The following is a 20,736-nucleotide window of genomic DNA, read 5'->3' on the forward strand; positions in this document are numbered from 1 at the left end:
ATACTAAATGTAATTTATTCTGACTATACAGTCCGAGTGCTGCTTTTTTACCCTCCCGGGTTTGTCATGGTTGTGAGCAAGATGTCGGCTATTCATTCTTGAAGGAATAATAGTATTAGGCCCATTGCATTCACCTGAGTGCTGGTGTCCCAGGGAGAGCAGCTGGGTCTTCCAGGTGGTGAACTCTGTGATGCTAGCCTCCACCTGTCCTCTGACATACTGCAGGCTCTGGGTGATGGCTGGCTGGCTGTCTGCGCCGCCGACGCACACCGCCGGGGTGAAGAGCTGCTCCGTGCTGGGCATCTGAGCCGCTACAGCTCCCAGCTGGTCGAAGGCCGAACAGCATGTGGCAAAATGGTTCCTGTGGAGAATAACAGTGTCATTGGGACTGCTTTTGTTCCTGCTACGCCAGATTTCAGATAAACCCTTCGCTGATTGTGTTTTACCATGTCTGGAGGACTCTCTCCGAGTTCTGCTGCGCCACATTGTCGAGCTCCGCCTTCAGGCTGTGAGTCTGCTTCAACATTTCATTCATGCTCTGGTTTAGCTGGCACCAGGCGGCGTCTCCCCTGCGCATCAGACAGCCGGGGGGTTGGCGCTGCGCTGCCAGCGGGGACGGACACCTCAAGGTGTGCTGCCTGCAGCTGCTGGTCTCCTCCTTCTGCTGGAGGTCCTCCGGGCAGCACTGCAGCAGCCAGGCCAGCTGCTGCAGGAGGGTGGCGCACTGGGCGGCCAGCGCCTGGCCTCTGCTGACCCAGCCCTGGAGAGAGGCCTGGGGCGGGAGGGCGCAGCCTGCGTCCTCACTGTGGCCCTGGAGGTCGGCCTTGAGGCCCTGAACGCTGTCTGTCAGCCTCCTGAGAGTGGTAAGACGATAGGTTAAAGCTACAGGATTTAACAACACAGTAACACATTATGGATGACTTCAACTTAATCTATCCATCCGGTACATTCTAGCTACAGGTTATCTATGGATTCATAAAATGTAAAATTACATCATAAGCATTTATGTTATTATTCTAAACTAAAGGTGTAATTTTCCCCAGGGATGAGGGCACATGTCCCCCCAAGTTAATTATTATTTAAACATCAACCTCTTGTCCAGCTCACAAAGTCCAGATGTTTTGATTTACAGTCAATATTCTTCTAAAAAGATGCCTGTTTAACATCAAGGGTAAGACCGTAAAGGACATAGCTCCTTGTAGTAAAAAATGGTAATAGAATCGTAATACAACCACCTTTGAAACCAAACCTACACCCTTGCTCCATATGGTGTCTTGTGAACATAGACTTGTTGCTGCAGACTGACCTGAGATGGACCCACTGCTCGGTGAGCTTGGCCAGCCGTTGCCTCTGCTTGAGGAGCAGCTTGAAAAGGTGAGAGGAGAAACCTCTACAGCGCTCTATGTTCCCCAGACCCAGCTCCTACAAACAAACAGTAACACACACATACACCGATAATTCAAACTAGAGAGCCAACATACACAGACGCACAAACAGACTGAGGAAGTGCAGAGGATGTGAACTACGGAAGCCCTGAGAGGCCAGTGAGAAAAAAAATATTCTGATCTAAACTGTTTCTCTCTTGTGTTTATGACTTAAATGGTGCTTTATAAGAGATAGGGAAATGGCTCACAGCTATAGGTGCTCACAGCGTGAACAGTGAAAACTATGGCAAAATGGTTGATAGTGCCAACTGTTTTTACCTGAATGGGAACCAAATGGTGTGTAAAATGCCCCTTGTGGCCACAATGAGTATTACAACAACAAACACTAAGAAAATTGCCCTGCAAAAAAAAGAAATTCTGCCACCAAAACTTCTGTTTTCTTTTTTAAAAGAAGCTTAGAAAAGATTATACTGGCAAAACCCTTTTTCTCCTGTTCTTAAGCCATTAACGCATGCGAGAAACAATTAAGATCAGACTTGAATTTATTTTTCTTCTCACTCCCACTTCAACGTCATAACTTTCCGACTGTAAGAGTAGTAAATGCCACATGTTTTAATGTAATAAACTGCCAGACAATCAGTATCTGTGTCTGACCTTGGCAGCCTGCTGAAGAGCAGTCTGCAGGGTTGTTCTCCTGGCCCATGAACGGTAGAAGTACTTCTGACATCCATCCCACGCTGTCAGCAACTCTGTAAACAACCTGCAACGCCAAGAATGAAGAAGAAATGACTTTAAGAAAGCACAGAATACACAATCTAGAGTGTTCCACTACTTAGCTAAGCCTGGTTTCTCAGTAACATTAATGATTAAGAAAATTCAATGAAGCCTCCCTTAAAAAAAACGAGACAAAGTGAGCCTAAAATTCAATGAAGCCTCCCTTAAAAAAAACGAGACAAAGTGAGCCTACATAAATTCTGCTCAACACTGTAGCCACATTATGGGAGATATATCACCAACAATTATCATAGGTTTTACTTTAGCTTACATAAGCAACCATGATGGCCATACTAGACCAAAGCTGTATTACCAGAACCCTTGAGTGTATTAAATTGAGGCACGTTTAATGGATTTAAGTTTTAATTAAAAAATTATGGGATAATGATGAATGCTATCACTTAGCAAAATAGTAGCACAAGCAGAAAAGTGTCATAAAGTCATCAAGCTGACTCAGTATTATCAGCTAAAGTTTGCTGACAGTAGCTTAGACCAAAATAACATGAACTGGCAGTATTTAACCAAAAATAATACGTCAGTCAGCTGTTAAGGCATCTACAAACAACTTGTATAGTATTTACATGCTCTCGGCCTGCTCCTGGTTCCTGACAGCAGCAAGAGCTGTGGTCATCTCCAGCGGCTGCATACAGAGGGTTTGCTCTGGGTCAACTGTCCTGTTCCACGTCAGGCCTTTACGGTACGACAGACCTAAATCGGACGATGATGCACAAAGAGGTTTGAAGACAGTTTCTTTCTGAATCTTAAATTAGTATGCGAGACCTTTAAATCAGAGCGGAAAACTCACCTATTTCTGTGAGCATCTTAAACAGATCTGACAGAGCTCTCTGCTTCTGCTGCAGGATGTGCTTGACCTCAGACTTCTGCTTATCTTTCTCTGCTGACGTGTCAATGGTGAGATTCTGCAGATCCCGCAGGTTGCTGATGACCTCGCCTAAAGCGATGGGGGGAAAAAGAACCCTGCATTAACACTGTGGGCTTTGCAGCAAATTAAGCAGCTTTGTGATGAAATAAAAAATGCCTGATGTCCTTGGCTAGGTTTAAGTGCCTCAAATTTGCATTTTCTCCACTGGCAATCAGGGGGCAACTCCTCTGGTTGCAAAATGAAGTCAGATTGTATAGAAGTCTATGAGAAAATTATGCTACTTCTCATTTATTTTATTACCTTAGTAAACACAGCTTATTGTCTCAACCGCTAGTTTCAAGTCTTCTTCATTACAGCATGATGTTCTAACTTTTGATTGACAGGTAAAAGTTACGATGAATGAATGAACGTCAGTCAGTCCGTCCATTAAAATTTGATACTAATTGTTTAAAAGGGGTCTTACCAGTGAAGCAGTCCAGGTCTTCAGCCAGCTCAGGCACTGGGTTTTTCTTCAGCAGCTGGACGCACAGTTTCTTCATCTTCCTGGACAGAACAGGCAGACGTCCCTGTAGAGATGAAGCATCAACTCCTTCTTCTGGGTCCTCCTGCTGAAATATCCAATTCAGCTTAGGTTATTCACTCATCACCATAAAAGACATGACAATAACTGATTAAATATGAATAAAGTATAATAAAGGGAAAGAGATTATTCATTTGAAATAATGAACAACAATAAAAAAACACAAGTACCTGCAGATCTCTGCCCTTCCCAGGCAGGGCGCTCTTCAGTGCCTTATGAACCCGATGGATGGGTGTTTCCTCTGGGTTGGCGTCCACACTGTCCAAGCCGGCGCTGCTTCCCTGTTCCACCAGAGAGGGAACACTCGGACCATTCAGAGCCGCCTCCAACTTCTTGACAAACTTGAAGAGTGTCCTGAGAGAGAAGAATACAGGCAGAATAATGTTGGTGGCATTTGGCCATTTGTTCTACATAAGAAAGTCCGAAAAAATAAATATGCGACATAGCGCATATCAATCGTGGTGATAATTTACCTATGTGTCTTGTCCACCGACTGTTTGATGGACCAGAAACTGACATCGTTCCACTTGGAGATCTTGACAAAGTCCTGAGGACAACAATTGATATCACAGTGAAATTGTGTTTGTCTGATATAAATGGCCAAGGTTTCAAAGTATTGGTATGCGATGTAACAGGAGGCTAATATAAACCTTGAGCTCCTTCTCGATTGGCTGTCTGAGCTGAACGATCCTGGTCTGGATGCAGTCAGAGAACTGACTGTAGTACTTGTGCAGGTTCCACAACAGACTGGACAATGACTCTGTGAAACAATAAAAAGAGTTAACAGGTCATCCTCTGACAATAGGGCAGCCTCTCTCACAGCCTAAAAGCAATTTACTAGATATGACCCTGTTTTGACCAGTAATTATAGGATACAATTGGCTGTACATAGGTCAAATGTATTTTGAAATGACTAAAGTGATGAGGTGGTAATTAACATCACACTGTTAGTCGAAATCCAATCAGTGATGTCTGTTTAACGCTGTCGGGTCAACGGATCTATAAATCTGTCAATATCCACGCAACCAATCAGGATTTGATTGGTTGACAAATTGCTGTTATTTTATGCAAATGAATGTCTGATACTGTGGAGGATAAGTTTGTATACATTTTTTGTATTTTGAGGCGCTTCACAACTGACCCTCACTATTGCATCCTTTTACCGGTTGCTGGTTATGTAGGTGATATCCAGGTTAAAGGTGACAAGAGCCAACATAGTTAAAAAAGGATTGCTTCACAGCCAGTATGGAGAAGAGTGAAGAATAACTCTTATATTCACAGGGAATGTGAGGATTGAATTAAGATAGACTTGTATAGAGTGAGGATGGCTGACCATGTCCTGGCTGGTTGGGGATCAGCAGGAGGTGGCAGTGGAAGCTGAGCAGCGTGGCCAAGCGGGTGTGGAACTCTCCCAGGGTGGAGCCCTCCATGAAGGCCTGGAGGGTGGAGGACACTGAGGACAGGGAGAGGCGCTCCACCTCCTCATCTGGAGAGGGTGGTAATGGGGAGACAAAAGACAGTCTGAGCATTCATAGCATTTCAATGGTGTATTCATTATTTGGGGCTATCTGTCCCTTTTTTGCTATAGTTTGTGTCTGAATTTTTTTGTTTGTTATAGCAATTAGCTTCTACTTTGTAAATAGATTTCATCCCTCATTTATATTTGTTTCCACTTACAGACATATAGAGATTGTAAACCAGGTAAAAAGCACTGAGCATCTTTTTCAGTTCAAACACATATTTTTTTATTTCGCCCATAAATGCACATTATAGCATTTATGGGCATCTCTGCCAGTTAAACAAGACCCATTGTGAATGTACCTGTATTAGCATCTGTCCTATGTTCTTCAAGATATCGCTCTACGAGCTGGTAGATGGAGAACCAGTGTTTGGTTGATTTCTCAGTGTGCCGCTTCATCGCGTTGTCCAGACTGCTCGACCAGCAACTACCACACAAGAGTTACAGGAGAGCACACATTAACATACTAGTCATGAGAAAAAAACAGAGAAAGACATGGGACAAATTGAGGACTCCAGTTCCAGTTTTAATCTCTCTTTTATCTAAAAGCATCAAAACTTTTTTAAACCCTCTGTGTCTTACTTGAGCTCCAGTTTGCGCCACTGGATAATGAGCTGGGTGACGGGTTCCAGTTCCTTCCGCAGAGAGACTGACCGGCTGGCGTTATTCTCCCAGTCCTGATGAGAACAGCAGAGAACAGACAAGAGCTCAACTCTGTGCCACAGACTGACATTTGAGAAAGTAGGACTAGTATGACGAGCACATTTCTGGTGATTTTATTTGATAAATGAGAAAAAAAAAGAAAAAAAAAAGATCACAGATTTATATTCTTGTTAATTAAATGTGTCAACACTAGGGGGAGCTCACTTATACAGTCATGCATGGCACATGAAGTATCAGGCTAACAAAGCTCACCTGTGCTTTGCTGAGCAGGATCTCCAGCCCATTGAGGAACTTGGCCAGTGGACTGGCCAGACTGAAAGCCTTTATCCTCTCCACGACCAAAGTCAGCTGTAAAACAACACACAGAGACAGATGATACATTAAAGCAAGACAGATAACATAATATACAATATTATACAAAGACAAAGTCTCAAAAGAGTCCACTTCTACAGCAGGAGATTACCCACGTTGTCTAAAGGCCACAGGACCAGACCTGTCATATGGAATATTATGCACAAATGTTCTAATCTGTGTAGAGATCGTGTAGTTTTGCACTTCTAGATGGACATTGTGGGTTGTGTGGTTGTGTGGTTCATGATTTGAGCTTATCATCAGTAATCTCTAACACAACATAGTAAATTAATGTAGCCATCACAATGCAAGATACCACAGTTGGTTTTAAGCAATTTGAGAGTGAATGTCAAATTAAGAAAATAGCATGCTATGGCTAAAATGAATGAGGATTTAAAACGATGAACTTGATGTGTGGCATATGGGGAATCAGGCCCAAGACTCCTTACACATTTTAAGCATATTTTCTTAGACACCATACCAATGTAGAGTGGTAAATGAATTTCGCTTCCTGCAGCTGAATGAAAGCAAGCCTGAATTTGGCCCCTCTGACTCCATCAAAAGTGACTACAAACTGGCTGCGTTTGTTAAATCCCATGTTCTGCCTTTAAGTTTGACGGGAGGAAAATGTCACAGGTTTGATCCTGGGAATAACCAAAGCACATCCATCAAGAGACCTTGCTTCCTTTTACATTCCTTGCGATAAGACATTGAATCCCTACGCACTAACTCACCGCTGGCCTTGATGTAAAAAAAGGTAACTGACCTGTACTAGAGCTGGGTGCTCGGGCCAGTCCTCCAGTCTCTGCTTCACGGCCACACTCAGCTGCTCCAGGACAGGAAGACAGTGGCGGGCCTCGCTCATGTTGGGCTGCTGGTAGAAGTCATAAGGTCCCTCTGAGGTGACTGTCAGACCATCAGGACCCGGCGAGCCCTGCACACTGTTCTGGAGGAGGGCCGAGAGCAGCAGTTCACTGCCTGTGAGCTGCTGGTCCAGTTCAGCCTCTGAGGGGGAAACACAAAAGTACATTTTGCTTTGCTGCTGGTAAATTATGAAAATCATTCCTGTTGCATACTGAGTGACAGCGAATACTAACCCATAAGATGATAGAAGCGTGACATCACAGGGGAAGCAATCTGATAGGAGGAAACCAGGGATTTGATGTGTTCTCTGCTGTGATTGGCCGGTATTGTGCTCTTGTACCACAGTGATTGGGCGTATCCCAGACACAGGCGCTGATGGATCTGGACCACTGTGTTCATGGAAGACACAGACAGGAAGCTGCTCTCGCTGAACTCCTCCTGGTCGTTCTCTTCCTCCTCCTTGAGTCCTGAGTCAGCTGGGCCCTCTAGACTTGGCTGGGCCACGATGTCTTCAAAGTCCTAATGAAGTATGAACAGAGACCCTTACATGTTATTCGTTGAGACTACCCGTTGTCCATTTTACCCCCACACGAGGTCTCTAAAGTAAGACATCTTGCTCTGTGCCAAATGTCATTGTATTTGCTGTGGAAGTAAATGCTCACTACATGGTGAATTTTAATGGTGACCTTTGACCATAACTGATACGATAGTAGCGTTTTCACAGCCGCAGTTTTATAAATACCATATATTATATAATGGTTGTTTCTGAGATGTAACATTTTACAATTTATTTTGGCACAGCAAAGAGGCCTGTCTGTTGACGTTTAACCAAGATCTGACCGGAACCGATGTGAATACCTTGTTGAACTGAGGGAACTGCCGTCTGAAGTCCCTCTCCTCCTGCTCGTCCTCAGTCAGTCCTGAGCCGTGCAGTCGACTCCGGTTGCGGTACAGACTGGCTTCCATCTTCTCTCGCTCTCTCTTTTGTCTCTCCTGTTCGTCCCACTCGTTCACCAGAGCCTGAGGAGTCAACAACAGCAAGCATTTCAATTAGAAGTTTGAAGAACAAACACATTTAATTCTTCAAACATTAACACAGAAATCAAATGTATGCTGGTTTGAACTGAAGCTCTAACCTGACAGATGTGTCGGAAGAGGCTGCGTGACTCGGGGCTGAACTCTCCTGTGGACAGGGTGTGACACTGCACATACAGCAGAGAGTTCAGGAGCAGCGTGGAGGTCTTGGGGACTACGTGCTCGGGGTCTTGCTGCTGGGGCAGAAGCTTCGCCAGGCAGCGCAGAATGTCCATGCAAGATCTGGAGCAGAGGAAGTCCGCTCGGGCCAGGTAGGATGGCAGGCTGGGGGACAGGGAGGGGAAGGCCAGCAGGCAGGACACCAACTTGGGCAGACCGGGTACAGGCGTGAGCGAGGCAGCCACCTGGGAAGCCACGAGCCGCATCCCGTGCCGAAGCTGGAGGATGCCGGTGCGCACAGGCCCAACCACATCGGGGTACATCGGGTAATCCTCCAGAAGCCTCTGGCAGAAGCGCTGCTGGGAGTTCTGCCACACGGCCTCCTCCTTCAGCAGGCCCTGGATGGCTGACCTTGACCTTGATGAGGAGGAGGAGGAGCCCTGCAGGGCCTTCAGCAGGTGGGACAACAGGTCTTCCACAGCCGACGCCTGGCCGATGCTGCACAGGTAGTGCTGCAGCTCCTGGAAGAGGCGACCGTACTGAGGTTCATGAGGGCGACAGGCCTGCTTCCTGGAGAGCTCAGCTATCTGATCCTTCACCTGCTGCATACGGATCCACAGGTACCTGCAACAACAAGTCAGATACAAAAGGTTAAAGGATTTTTTCAGAAGTCTATCTTAATACATTACTTCCATGCCAAATGTGGGTCTGGGAACTGTGGTTCTCTGTAATCATTCCTCCTCTCCATACTGGCTGTAAAGCAATACCTCCTTTTACAGAAAAGTGTATTGTGTATTGTGTTAAGTGCAAGTGATTTTGTTCTGCATGTTTTATATAAGAGTCACATTAAAAGAGATCTCCTCTAGCTTTCTTCAGAAAACTGCACAAAACTGAGTAAGTAATGTTATTTTTTCGTACGTCACTGAAGCAAATAAACTCTACAATAGCCAAAGAATTTTGCCAGCAGGCTAATAGTGCTTACAGAGTAAGTGATGACAAAAGTTAGCTAATGAGAGTTAGCTGCTGCTAGGTAGCTAGATAAAAAGGCTGTTCTCAGAGTGTTTAGCTACAAGTGTGGCGTATTCTCCAATCAGAGGGTCGGTGGTTCGATACCCGCCGATCCTTGGGCAAGACACTTTAGCTGAATGTTAGTTAGAGTCTGAGCACCTAGCCACACGGCCCTCTCGTTTGTGAATTTAACATTGATGGTGAACAGAACACTTACATAAAATTTCCCTGCCTTTTGTAGGTTTTAAGACTCCACATTCTAGAGTCAGATGTCACTGTTTAGTTTTCAGACATCAATAAGTTTAATTTGGCATGTTGAAGATAAATTGTTCTCAGTAATTGTATCATTTGGAATAAATTCTTAATTTGCATCCACAGTCATGAATGTGCACGAGTAAATCTGACCTTTCCTGGTCACATTGATGGACACTCATGGATTATGATCATTTTTCATTTTTGTATTCTGCTGAAAGTTCTCAGTTTGGAAAAAGAACATGGTGAGTACTTGAGGCTGGTTCTGACCTGATCCGAGGATGCTGGAAGCCATCAGTGGTGCTGCTCTCCTCCAGCTCTGCTCCGGTCACCAGCTGAGACGACAGGCTGCGTCCTCTCCACTCCTCCTGCAGCAGAGCCAGCTGTAATAGACACAGAGGGACATGCCCGTCCAATAGTCAGGCCGAAGTATTTCTGAGCTTTAACCACCTTATGGTGACCAGGATCCTAAATAAATATTCAATACTGGAGTTAACAGTTTCTGAAGACGGGATTGGACGTTTTTTTCTTTTTCTTTCGACAGTCACAATTTAACGTATATACATTTAATGTGACAAAATGAGGTGAAAAACAAAAATAAAAAGTAACCGACCTCCTGCTGTAGGTAGATGAGTTTGTAGGCCCTCTTCACAGCTGGATCAAAGATAGTCTGCGGTGTCCACACTTTGATCTGCAGCAGGCCCATGTTGACCCAGAACACCCCAGATCGGGCCAGTGGGTTGGAGCCTTGGACTTTGCTTTGGACGTACTGCTGCAGGCAGGTGATGCAGGCCTCCACCAGGCCGTTGGGGAGCAGATTGGGCGGCATGAAGTCTCTGAAGATGGTCTGGATCTCCTGGGCAGCTATCAGAGGGTCAGGGTCCTCCACTAGGCTCTCACAGCTCTCCATGTAGCCCTCCTGCAAAGTGGGAGGCAGCAGGTCGGCCATGCTCTGAAGCTGGCGACGCAAGACGGCGCCCTGGAGCCTGAAGTCTGTGCCCCTGGGGAGGTATGGGGGTTGATTAGTAAAACCCCCAAAAAAGATAGATGCTTGTGAGGAACGTTGTTTTTTAATGTTTTAATTTACCTGAAGTCAGCCAGTGCAGGGAGGGCCATATTATCCCACAACACAGCAGACACATCCTGCAGCTGCTGGATCCTCTCCTTCCACTCCCCCAGGGTGACATGGGAGAGGGAGAGGAGGGCCGCCCCGGATGGGTCCCATCGACCTCCAGTCTCACTGTTGCAGAGCACTCCCAGCATGCAACGTGACCATACTGCTTTACTCAGTATGGCTGGTCCCTAAAAACAAACATGGACATGTATTAAACCTGCAGGAAATCCCTTCGATGAAAACAAAGACATTAAAAAGAGATTATACAGGTCAGTACCACATTGTCTGCTCCGTGGTGCAGCTTTGGAGATAGGTGGGTCTTGGGACTCAGTGGGTCCCATTTGAGCCAGAGGTTGGGGTCTGAGGTCACGCTGCTGGTCCACAGGGCAGACAGAGCCTCTGATAGCAGCTCACACCAAACAAACTGCAGCTCCTCGGCCGGCTGAAAAAGAGTCATGGGGAATCATGAGCAAAATTCTTTATGTTTGAAGCATTTAATCTTATAGCACACAGTGGAGAGCTGACAGAAAATACAGACGATTACATCAGTAGCATCTGGGCCACCAGGACACTCCTGAATAAGGCGGTTAAATGCATGTAGTATTATCAGAAGTTTGTACGTGCAGGTTTACACATCACACTTGTGCAATCACACTTGTGCAAGACATATATCATTCATAATATTGTAACTGAAACCTTAGTGTACTGACCCTGTCACTGCTAAGCAGGAACCACAGCGGTTGGAGCTGACTGACGTTCATCGGTGTGGACTGGAGGCAGTAGCGCAGGTGTCTGGAGAGTTCTCGACGCAAGCTGTCCTCAGCTTCCTGGTCACTGCAAATCAACGGGAAAAATTCACTACACGGCCCATCACATGTTTCAACATCAGTCCACATAAAAAATCTGTGTTGAGGGGGACATAAGTGGTTTACCCAGGAGAGAGAGCCAGGTGCAGCAGGTCAGTGCTGAGTCGCAGCTGGTTGAGTACAGCCAGTTCCTCCATCAGGGGCCAGAGCTGAGCCCGGCGGCTGAGCTGCTGCAGCTCCTCTCTGGCCAGGTGGACTCCTTCCTCTGGCTCCTCACCCTCCGGCAGGGAGCAGATCTCCAGCAGCCCTCTGGAGGTCATCTGACGCTGCTGCTGCTCCACGCTCGACACCAACCTCTCCAACACTCCTGATGGGAAAATATTGTATAACATTCACATGGAAACCCTCCAATATCACACTGGAGTTTTCTCCTTGAGACAGGACAAGATTAGTCTCCCATGCACGCTGCAATGTTTATGACACCTCACAATTTGAATTGCTGGACTAGATAAAAAATATAAAGATAATTTAGGTGTTTTTAGATCCCGAATAGCAGTGGGGCTAAAGATGTAAAGATATGTTAGGGTTTATCCTGATGGGAGCATTAAAGGCAAATTTCATGGCCATGGGCTACTTAAATTACGTATTATATTCAGTCTATCTATCAACTATCACAGAAAAGCAGTGGGAATGGGCCTCATACAAAAAAAGATTTGTTTTTAAGTGGTATGTATTAGAGATATAAGGGTCAGTGTGTAGGATTTAGGGGCCTCTCAACTCACTCCTCCCTTTCCAAGCGCCTTTAGTCGTACACAAGAAATAAAACAATGCATGCAACGCCACAGTGTGTGGCAAAATACCAGCAACTGTAGAGATATCTAGTGCAGGACTCAAGACTGAGACAAACCTGCCAACCAACCCACTGACCAACATCCCCATTCTCCGGCCCTAGGGCCACTACAGCAATACAGATAAACAGGTTAAAGGTGTTTCTGTGACAGAAGCTCACCAGACTTCTGTGGATCCAGCTGGTTGTTTGCCAGCAGAACGAGGCCCCAGGCCTCTAGGAGACTCTCTTTGATGTCCAGCCCGAGCCCGGCCCCCTGAAGTCGGACCAGCTCCTGCCTCAAATGACCCGTGGTGCCGTCCAGCCTTAGATCGCTGATATCCAGGGCTTTACTCAGGAGCCGGAGCCGAGACGCACACTCAGCCACAGACTCCAACTGGAGAAGAAGATGGACATGGTTTAGTTTGTTAAAAAAATGTAGATGCAGAGATTACAATAAACCATTTTAGACAAGATAGAAAGACCACAGGAAAGACAATAAACATTAAAACAGCTTCTGATGATGAGATCCCAGGTCTGACAGTAAAGTAAAGCTGATGAAGTGTCTCCAGACCTTGAATGGCAGAGCTTTCCCGAGGGTTTTCTGGATGCCCTTCAGAGCTGTGGCCACAGACACCGGGGTGGACAGAACAGTCTGGATGGCTGCTGAGACAGCCTGCAGCTCCTGTTGACCTCTGGAACAGTCATACGTGTTAGTAGGTCAAATTTAAGTGTAGAGAAAGTTAATATATAGACAAAAATATCCCGTAACACAATAGTAGCATATTGGTTGTATAAAAAAACCCAAATATCATATGTCAGATAGAAAGTCCTATTGTAATCTAAAAGTCATACTATCTCAGTAATGTTAGAGCAAATGTAAATAAATAAAGCAATTACCAATTAACTAACTTAAATTTGAAGTTATAAAAGTGCTTACTCAGATGTGGCGTCAGTTTCTCCCAGCAGCAGATGGGGCAGTCGGAGGATGAGGTGTTTCTGCACCCACTGCCAGTGCAGAGACAGCACAGAGATGCCCTGAGAGTCGGCCGGCAGTGTGCTACACACATCCCAGAAACGATCGAGCCACTGCAGCAGCTGAAGGATCTAAACACACACACGACAGGGAGAGGGCCTTGAGTGAGGTCAGCCACGGACCTTTAAATAAAACAAGCTGTAGAAACGCTTTTAATACTGTTGGAGTAGAAGTAAAGGAGGTAGTATAGTAGAGGTAGCAAGTGAAAAGCATTTATAAAAGGCATAGATACTATCAGTATTGCTGTTTTAGTAGTAGTGTACGTAGTGTACGTAGTTGCCATAGCAGTAGTGAGTGAGGTCGACCGTAGAATTAAGTTTAAATTTCACAAGAATTGGAAGACTTCCTTCATGGTTTCCTTTATGCTTTCACACAGGAGGTGGGGTTTTGCATTATCTAACCTTTCTGATCCACCTGTTGTATTTATAGTTAATTACCTAGCGAAAAATACAGGCTGTAGATCGCTTTTAATACTGTTGAAGTGGAAGCAAAGGAGTAGCAGTAAAGGTGTAGTTGTAGCAGAAATATTGTCAGTCTGAGTTGCAGCAGATATAGTTGTTCACAAAACCCAGGATCATACAAAGATGGACTAAATGTACTAAAGTCTAAATGATAAGATGTGGACGGAGTGCAAAAAAAGAAAATTGTGTATGTAAAGTGACAGAGTAAAAAAGCTGGTGAGTTCTGACCTCAAACATGATGTGATCTGAGATGTAGGGCTGTCCGCTCTGCACAGCCTGCAGGGTGAACGAGTCCCACAGGTCAAAGAAGGTCCGCAGGTGCATCAGCACTGGGTGGGGCAGGTGACCAATATCCACAGTCCCTGTGTGGGGAGGAAACACATGTTGCTTAAACTCAGTTTGAGTCACATACTATGCTGCAATCAGGTAGCTCAGTAGTTAGAACATTTTGATTCTGAAACTGTAACTGTCCATACCTTTGCTGAAGGCCGTGGCTATTCTGAGGGCACAGTTCTGAGCAGACAGGTTGATAGCACAGGTGCAGATGACAGACCTCTCCTCTCTGTCCATCATCAGAACGATCCTAACAAACACACCAAAAAAAGTTAAAATTGCAAATGTATATAAACTTTTCTAGTGTAGCAATATTTAAAGACTTTTCCATTAATAGTGTATGAGCAATGGGCCCCAGCCAAAATTCAAGCAGCGGGCAACCTGCATTTTATACATTTCAAGATATTTTACAACAAAACACTGTATAACACATCTAATTCTTAGCACTGTTTTCTATGTTGTACTTATGTACACTTGCAAATGTATATATGCTGACTTTTCTAGTGTAGCAATATTTAAAGACTTTTCCATTAATAGTGTATGAGCAATGGGCCCCAGCCAAAATTCAAGCAGGATAAAATTGACGGGCAACCTCCCAGCGTACCTGTTTGCAACTGCGTTCAGTGCCTCCAGGAACTCCATGTATCTTTCCTCGTCCTCAAAGTTGCATTTGTTAGCCAAAATATCCAGGTACTGTTTGTTCCATCGCATGTCCACCAGAATCCTGTATTCATCTGGCGATGTAACAGAAAGAGGTAAATACTACATAAAGATGGCAGCAGTATGTGGAGTCATGGATGGATTACTGAACAAGCCTACGAGGCAGCCCTAAGTGCTAGGGGCGCCCTGGCCTTCACCTACAAAATGTCTCTTTATAAGGACATATACCAACCAAGAAGAAACTCAAAATAATAACAAAGAAACAAAGTGACTACAAAGAGACACAGCAAAGACCAAAACAGCAGCAAAGAGACAAAAAAAGAGACCAGAAAGACTCCCATTGACAATGAAAAGGGAGAAAACAACCACAGAGACAAAAACGGTAACAAATAGACACAAACCAACTACAAGGAGACTCAAAATGACCGAAAAGAGTCAAAAAACAACTACAAAGAAAGACAAAACAATGACAAAAAAAGAGGCTTAGTTTACCTATGCTGTGAGGCTGGAGCAACTCTGCTAGTGATTTGCCCTTGGCAGCAAGCTTGCTACCAAACACGGCCTTCAGAGCCCTGTTTCCTGCCTCCACCTGGACCAGAGCGGGATCTGGAGGGTCAAGAATCAAACTTTTTCAGGATCCAAGGTACTGGATAGTTCTGGACACTCATAAATAAAGAAAACTCCCATTTTTATATCTGCAAGGTAGTGTGATTAAAACCCTCTTAGAAATAAGAGCTTAAAAAGGGTTCTTCCTGTATGGCTGAGTTTCTAACCAGAGTCATTTGCTTCTGAAGAATCTTTCATAAAGAAAGGTGTGGCGTCCAAAATCACATACTATGCACTACATACTCAATATGTATTGTTTAACAGTCTTTTGTGTGAATGAACAGTAGTATATAACCCCCAGGTATAACCCCTTATGTTGAGTTCTAGGTAGAACCCTATTAAAAGGTTCAACCAGGAACCAAAAAAAGTTTTTTCTAAGGGTATAAGCCAAAGAAAATTACATGATTCTAGTTAGCACCTTCATTTTCTAAGCATGGAGAGAACGTGGACAGATTATTCTATACAGAGGCCTCACTGGCCAGTGACGTCATTGTCTCTAATATTTATAATCTGACAAAATAATGTAATCTGATTTCTCGCCAAGGAAATCTATCATTGCACATGAATACCTTATTTTGGAAGAGAAAGAAACCACTGCCCTTGTAATTCTAAAATGTTGGGTGTGTTTGTGTGTACGAAGCCACGAACCAGGAGCATATTTGTAGCTCTTCCCCAGATGTGAGAGCCAGCTGCTGCGGAGGATCCAGTCTCCGTGAGAGGCTCTCTCAGTGAGCAGTCTAACGGCTGTGGGGATCAGCCTCAGGGTGTCTCCTTCAGCCAGATCCACCACTCCTCCAGAGAACATCAGCCCGTCATGGACACCACTGCTCTGCAAAGCCCTCTGCAGGTCACTCAGACTCAGTGGACGATTCCTGTGGACGACACAATTTGAGTAGTTATTTCCTTAAGCATCAAACTTTACAACTGGCATTTCAACTGTTCTGTTCCTATACTTTAACTGACAGTTAAACTTCTTTCAGTACTTGCCCATAAACTGACACTACAACTAGTACTTTTATCTTTTCATTTCTTTAATTTGGAGTGTATGTGCTTTAAGTCATTACACTTAAACTGACACAACATCTCCTTTCAATGCTCAAAGTTGACAATGCCAACCTCAAGTCTCATCTCGTGCTATCATGCATTTACTCTTCAGCTGACATTGGAAGTAAATGTATCCCCCCACACCTAAACTTCTTCCAGTGTACTTTAACTCGTTTAGGTGCTGAATATGTCAGCTGTTTCACGTGAACTGATAATTCAACAACTTCCCTTAGCACTTTTCCATTCAACTCTTTTAAAGTTATTTGGTTTCAACTGCCACTTCAGGTGCTTTCACTTTTTCAACTTGAGGTTCATCTTTATTTGAAGTCCTTTTTCTATCTTGGGTGGGTCCTTCCGGGATAAATTCACATGGGTATGTATGTGTTGCACTTTTACATTTACATTCCCGCTCATGGGATTGTGTCGTCACTGTCCTTACCGTTTGCCCTGCAGGCTGAGGGTGTTCAGGCAGAATGAGAGGACCTGTCCGTCTCGGAGGACAGCGGAGAAGCAGGAGTCCTCCGTGGAGAGGAGGGCAGAGGGGAAGCCGTCGGGCCAAACTCCAGCACACAGCAGCCCACTGCCCCAGTCCTCTGTGTCCAGGATGGCCAGGTGCTGCTCGATCACCTGTTGGGCTTGCTGGAAGGGAAACAGTACACTAATGGTTATTCATCCCCTGGAGAGCATGATTGTGCTTTTATGTCTTTATGCTAGAGGAAAGGTGAGCTATTCATTCAGGTTTTATGAGCAGTGTTCCTGTGTTCCAGGATGCTCCTATTAGGCAAAAAGATTTAGAGACAAATTCTAAATTTCTACAGTGAATAAAAGATACCTGGATATATTGAGTTTGGGGATCCTGCCTCAAGTTTTTGACTTACAACAATGCAATTTTACATAATTTCGGACCAATATTATTACTAAAGATAACTGTCAAAAAGCTCAAAGACAAAACTTGCTAGTTAGATAATTATTTTTATATCACAGCCTTCATCTAAACATCACATTTTTCTGGAAATGTTTGCCCTGTAAAATTATAATCTGTAAATCAAAAGAGCAGATTCAGAAAAATAATGTTTTATTAATTATATTTGCCCGCAAATTAAAAAAGTTATGATCAACAGTTGACTAATTATTTAGCTAAAAAGGACGTGAGCATTGTATCCCTGTGCCGTGCCGTGCGTCGGCTCGTTTGGATGCTCTTCACAATGTTTTTATGTTCATGCGGCTTATAACTCTGGAACTGCAACGTCATGAATCGCCATTATAAAATAGCCCAGAGAAGCTGATATGGAGAAGGTAGAAAAGAGTACCGGTGGCATGTGAGAAGTGACTGTGTGCAAGAAAAAGTCACGGTACACCAAAGTCCTAACCCTCATTGAGCCGGGGGGGGAGGGGCCAACTCTGAATGTTGTGTTTACAATCCGGAACGGACAATTCCTACTCATGTGCATTTAAAAAAAAAAAAAGATGGAAAGTTGGGGAAGCATTGATAAGAGGGTGTTGATACCTTTTGGCTGGCGGAGGTGCGTTGGCAGAGTGAGTAGGCCTCTCCACAGGCATGCTGCAGAGCGCTGGGTAAATCTACACCTCGCTGCAGCTGGCAGGACAGCAGGGTGGCGGCATGGAGCAGGGAGGCCACTGAAGAGGCGGGGGAATCTGAAAGATGGAGGACAGGTGTTAAAATAAATTTGGCCAATTGACTGGTAGCACGTATATTTGTTATCATCATTCACTGCTTACCCCAAATGGCAGATTTGATGCTTTTATGTATTTCAATCAGCAGATCACACACACAGTCCCCGGTCACCCCTGCAGTGTGAAGCAGGGTCTTCAGGTCCAGTGTGTCCCAGCAGGAACCTTCGTGTTCCCCTGGAATGTACACCTCCACCCCTCTGTTCCTCATGGCTCGGGAGAGCTCCCCATGCGCCGGGTCCATGGTCAGGAACAACCTGCAGAGGTCCACACACACAGCTGAGCATGCACTTCTTCATGTGACTTCAACAAGAAGTGAATTAGCTCTAATATTGCTTATTACCTGAAGTTGGGATGAGGGGTGATTTTGGGGGTCTTCCCGTCTATGACGCCGCGTTCGTTGATGGTGAGTGATCCACCAGGCTCCAGCAGAGCATTGAGGCGATCCAGGACGGAGGCGCTAAGAAAATAATATTTGATCAGTGCAACTTCCAAAAGTGTTTCAGTTATTTATCTCAAGTTTTCTCTTCATCTACAACTCTCATCACTTCTCATTTCAAAATTCTAACTCAAAACAGTTTCAAGACTCTCATTCCTAACTATCCAGACATGCATACATTCTGTAAATATCTGTTTAACAAGCTTACATTTTTGGAAATGGTCTTTTGTCTTAGATATTTCACATTTCGCTGCAATGATTTCTGAACAGTTTCATTAGATCTCTGCATAGCTTTCTGACCCTGAGCTCTTATGATGTGTGTGGCCTTTGAAAAAAAAAAAGTTTTTACAAATATTTCAACAGGCAATAACAATCACCTAGAACACTGATTTATTCCCTCACCTGCAGAAGTTGACATTGTCCATGAGCAGCCAGTCACCAGCCTGCAGAGCCTGGACCAGCATACCGTCCAACCACTCGAAGCCTCCGTTTGTCCAGCCGTCCTCCAGCTGAGCCAGACGCTCCTTCAGCAGCGTGAAGTCCATCTGCAGTTTGGACATGTCTGGAGGACAAAGACAAGCGAGTTACAGCACCGGCAACACATTCTCATACTTACAAGATTAATAAACTACTTTTCAGACTCTACTTGGCCCTTACCAGTGAACACTTTGAGCTTGGTGTTGAGTTTCTGCAGGAGGAGGATGATGATCTCCAGCTTGTTCAGGGCCTCTGAGGTGATGGTCCCCCCGGTTCTTTGCAGTCCTTCCTCCTTCAGCCAGTGGCAGAACAGACCCCACGTCTGCAGCAGGAACTCAGTGTCCTGGATGCCGACATCCAGCGACATCAGGCCCCGCCTTATTACCATGGCGACTATGTAGTCCACGCTCTCAAGCACTTGTTGCCACGGCCGCATGATGTCAACCTGGAATGAAGATAAGAGTGCAGAGTGAAGCAGTCGGATGCTTCAACACAACAAAAAGAGGCCATGCAAGCCAGATAGACGAGTTCCTGGTTACCTGTTCGAATCCTCCCAGCAGCTCTGTGGTGTCCATGGCGCTGTTCATGGCCATGACCCGGAGGCGGTGTCCGGTCAGCAGAGCCAGCAGTCTCGCCAGGCTGGTCTTTCCGCTGGCCGTGGGGCCCACCAGTATGGTCATCCAGCCCATCTCCACACACTTCATCAGGGACTCCAGGGGCCGCAGCGCCTGGTGTGTGATGGACAGTGGAGGGTCAAGGGCCACGGGCGCTCCGCCGCTGCGCTGCAGGACGGAGAAACCCACCTACAGGGGAAATCCAGGAAAGAAGAAAATCCTTCACATCTGTACAATTTAAAACATTTGCTTCTAAAAAAAAAAACTACAAAAAAACAGGAGGAAAGTTTGTTGTTTTGACAAACCTGCAGGTTGAGTGGAGTGATGTGGAACTGTCTGGAGCCGCTGTAAGGCTCAAAGTCCTCGCCAAACACCTTCCTGAACACGGACAGAACCTGTGTGGGACAGGAGGGGATTTACAGACTGAACAAAGCAAAAGGCTTCCCAAACAGGTCAGTGACAACACAAAGAAAATTGAAGATGACCACACAAATAAGTGCAAAAACAGGTACTTAATGGCATGAAGACCACAAAAAGGCCCTCATTTCTTTTGTGTGAATCCACTAATGAGCATGATGCATAAATAGCAATTACATAAGATTAGAATGTGGTCTTTATGTATTTCATATTCTCTCAATAAAAACCTGAATTGAAGTTGTATGGCTCTGTCAAATAACTTTCAGATGTTTTGTAAAAGATTATCTTAAGTGTGTTTTCAAAAACAAAAATCAGACTGAACTAAAGGAAACAATGTAATCTGTTATGAACGACAGACAGCAATCCTTTCAATAGGATTTCGTAAAACCCACTTAAACTTATAAAACAGATTTAATCCATTGATATACTGATAAAGTTCTTGTGGACTGTCGAGTACAAGCAAAATTGGATAAGCAGTGTACCTGAGCTTTGTCAGCCTCCGCTCTCATCCTGTCGGCATACACCAAGGCTACGTGCTGGCCTGGGTTGAAAAATCCTGGGGACTGGTCAGCCTGCATCAGCTGACACCAGCGGAACATGTCACGCAGGTTGAACTCCCAGGGACTTCCTTTCTGACCCCACCGCCGCTCCACACACACCTCCTGGACAAGCTGTTGGACGCAGAAAAAAAAGGTTTTAAAAGGGACTTAAACATGTGAAACTCTGCCTCAAGCTGTA

At 45.0% G+C, this 20,736-nt stretch overlaps 1 protein-coding gene across 1 annotated transcript in view; it reads right to left on the bottom strand.

Moving 5' to 3' along the window:
• The window catches only part of mdn1 (midasin AAA ATPase 1), a 61,070-nt gene that overhangs the window by 15,193 nt on the left and 25,141 nt on the right, over positions 1-20,736 (bottom strand). The window contains exons 40-80 of the mRNA XM_054618734.1: positions 20,481-20,669; positions 19,887-19,976; positions 19,507-19,770; positions 19,148-19,412; positions 18,893-19,052; positions 18,395-18,511; positions 18,100-18,308; positions 17,867-18,015; positions 16,799-16,998; positions 15,964-16,187; positions 15,202-15,315; positions 14,654-14,783; positions 14,193-14,299; positions 13,945-14,078; positions 13,160-13,326; positions 12,794-12,914; positions 12,403-12,616; positions 11,520-11,760; positions 11,298-11,421; positions 10,865-11,029; positions 10,561-10,775; positions 10,087-10,474; positions 9,744-9,856; positions 8,156-8,837; positions 7,878-8,039; positions 7,253-7,538; positions 6,922-7,160; positions 6,057-6,152; positions 5,724-5,818; positions 5,444-5,568; positions 4,956-5,108; positions 4,273-4,382; positions 4,096-4,169; positions 3,793-3,976; positions 3,506-3,650; positions 2,965-3,111; positions 2,741-2,867; positions 2,040-2,145; positions 1,307-1,422; positions 447-854; positions 135-361 (exon numbers count right to left, since the gene is read on the bottom strand). Of these exons, the coding sequence (XP_054474709.1) occupies positions 135-361; positions 447-854; positions 1,307-1,422; positions 2,040-2,145; positions 2,741-2,867; positions 2,965-3,111; positions 3,506-3,650; positions 3,793-3,976; positions 4,096-4,169; positions 4,273-4,382; positions 4,956-5,108; positions 5,444-5,568; positions 5,724-5,818; positions 6,057-6,152; positions 6,922-7,160; positions 7,253-7,538; positions 7,878-8,039; positions 8,156-8,837; positions 9,744-9,856; positions 10,087-10,474; positions 10,561-10,775; positions 10,865-11,029; positions 11,298-11,421; positions 11,520-11,760; positions 12,403-12,616; positions 12,794-12,914; positions 13,160-13,326; positions 13,945-14,078; positions 14,193-14,299; positions 14,654-14,783; positions 15,202-15,315; positions 15,964-16,187; positions 16,799-16,998; positions 17,867-18,015; positions 18,100-18,308; positions 18,395-18,511; positions 18,893-19,052; positions 19,148-19,412; positions 19,507-19,770; positions 19,887-19,976; positions 20,481-20,669 (7,582 nt within the window). The remainder of the gene's footprint in view (positions 1-134; positions 362-446; positions 855-1,306; positions 1,423-2,039; positions 2,146-2,740; positions 2,868-2,964; positions 3,112-3,505; positions 3,651-3,792; positions 3,977-4,095; positions 4,170-4,272; positions 4,383-4,955; positions 5,109-5,443; positions 5,569-5,723; positions 5,819-6,056; positions 6,153-6,921; positions 7,161-7,252; positions 7,539-7,877; positions 8,040-8,155; positions 8,838-9,743; positions 9,857-10,086; positions 10,475-10,560; positions 10,776-10,864; positions 11,030-11,297; positions 11,422-11,519; positions 11,761-12,402; positions 12,617-12,793; positions 12,915-13,159; positions 13,327-13,944; positions 14,079-14,192; positions 14,300-14,653; positions 14,784-15,201; positions 15,316-15,963; positions 16,188-16,798; positions 16,999-17,866; positions 18,016-18,099; positions 18,309-18,394; positions 18,512-18,892; positions 19,053-19,147; positions 19,413-19,506; positions 19,771-19,886; positions 19,977-20,480; positions 20,670-20,736) is intronic.

The sequence above is a fragment of the Anoplopoma fimbria genome, chromosome 18, assembly GCF_027596085.1.
Source record: "Anoplopoma fimbria isolate UVic2021 breed Golden Eagle Sablefish chromosome 18, Afim_UVic_2022, whole genome shotgun sequence".
Lineage (NCBI taxonomy): Eukaryota > Metazoa > Chordata > Actinopteri > Perciformes > Anoplopomatidae > Anoplopoma > Anoplopoma fimbria.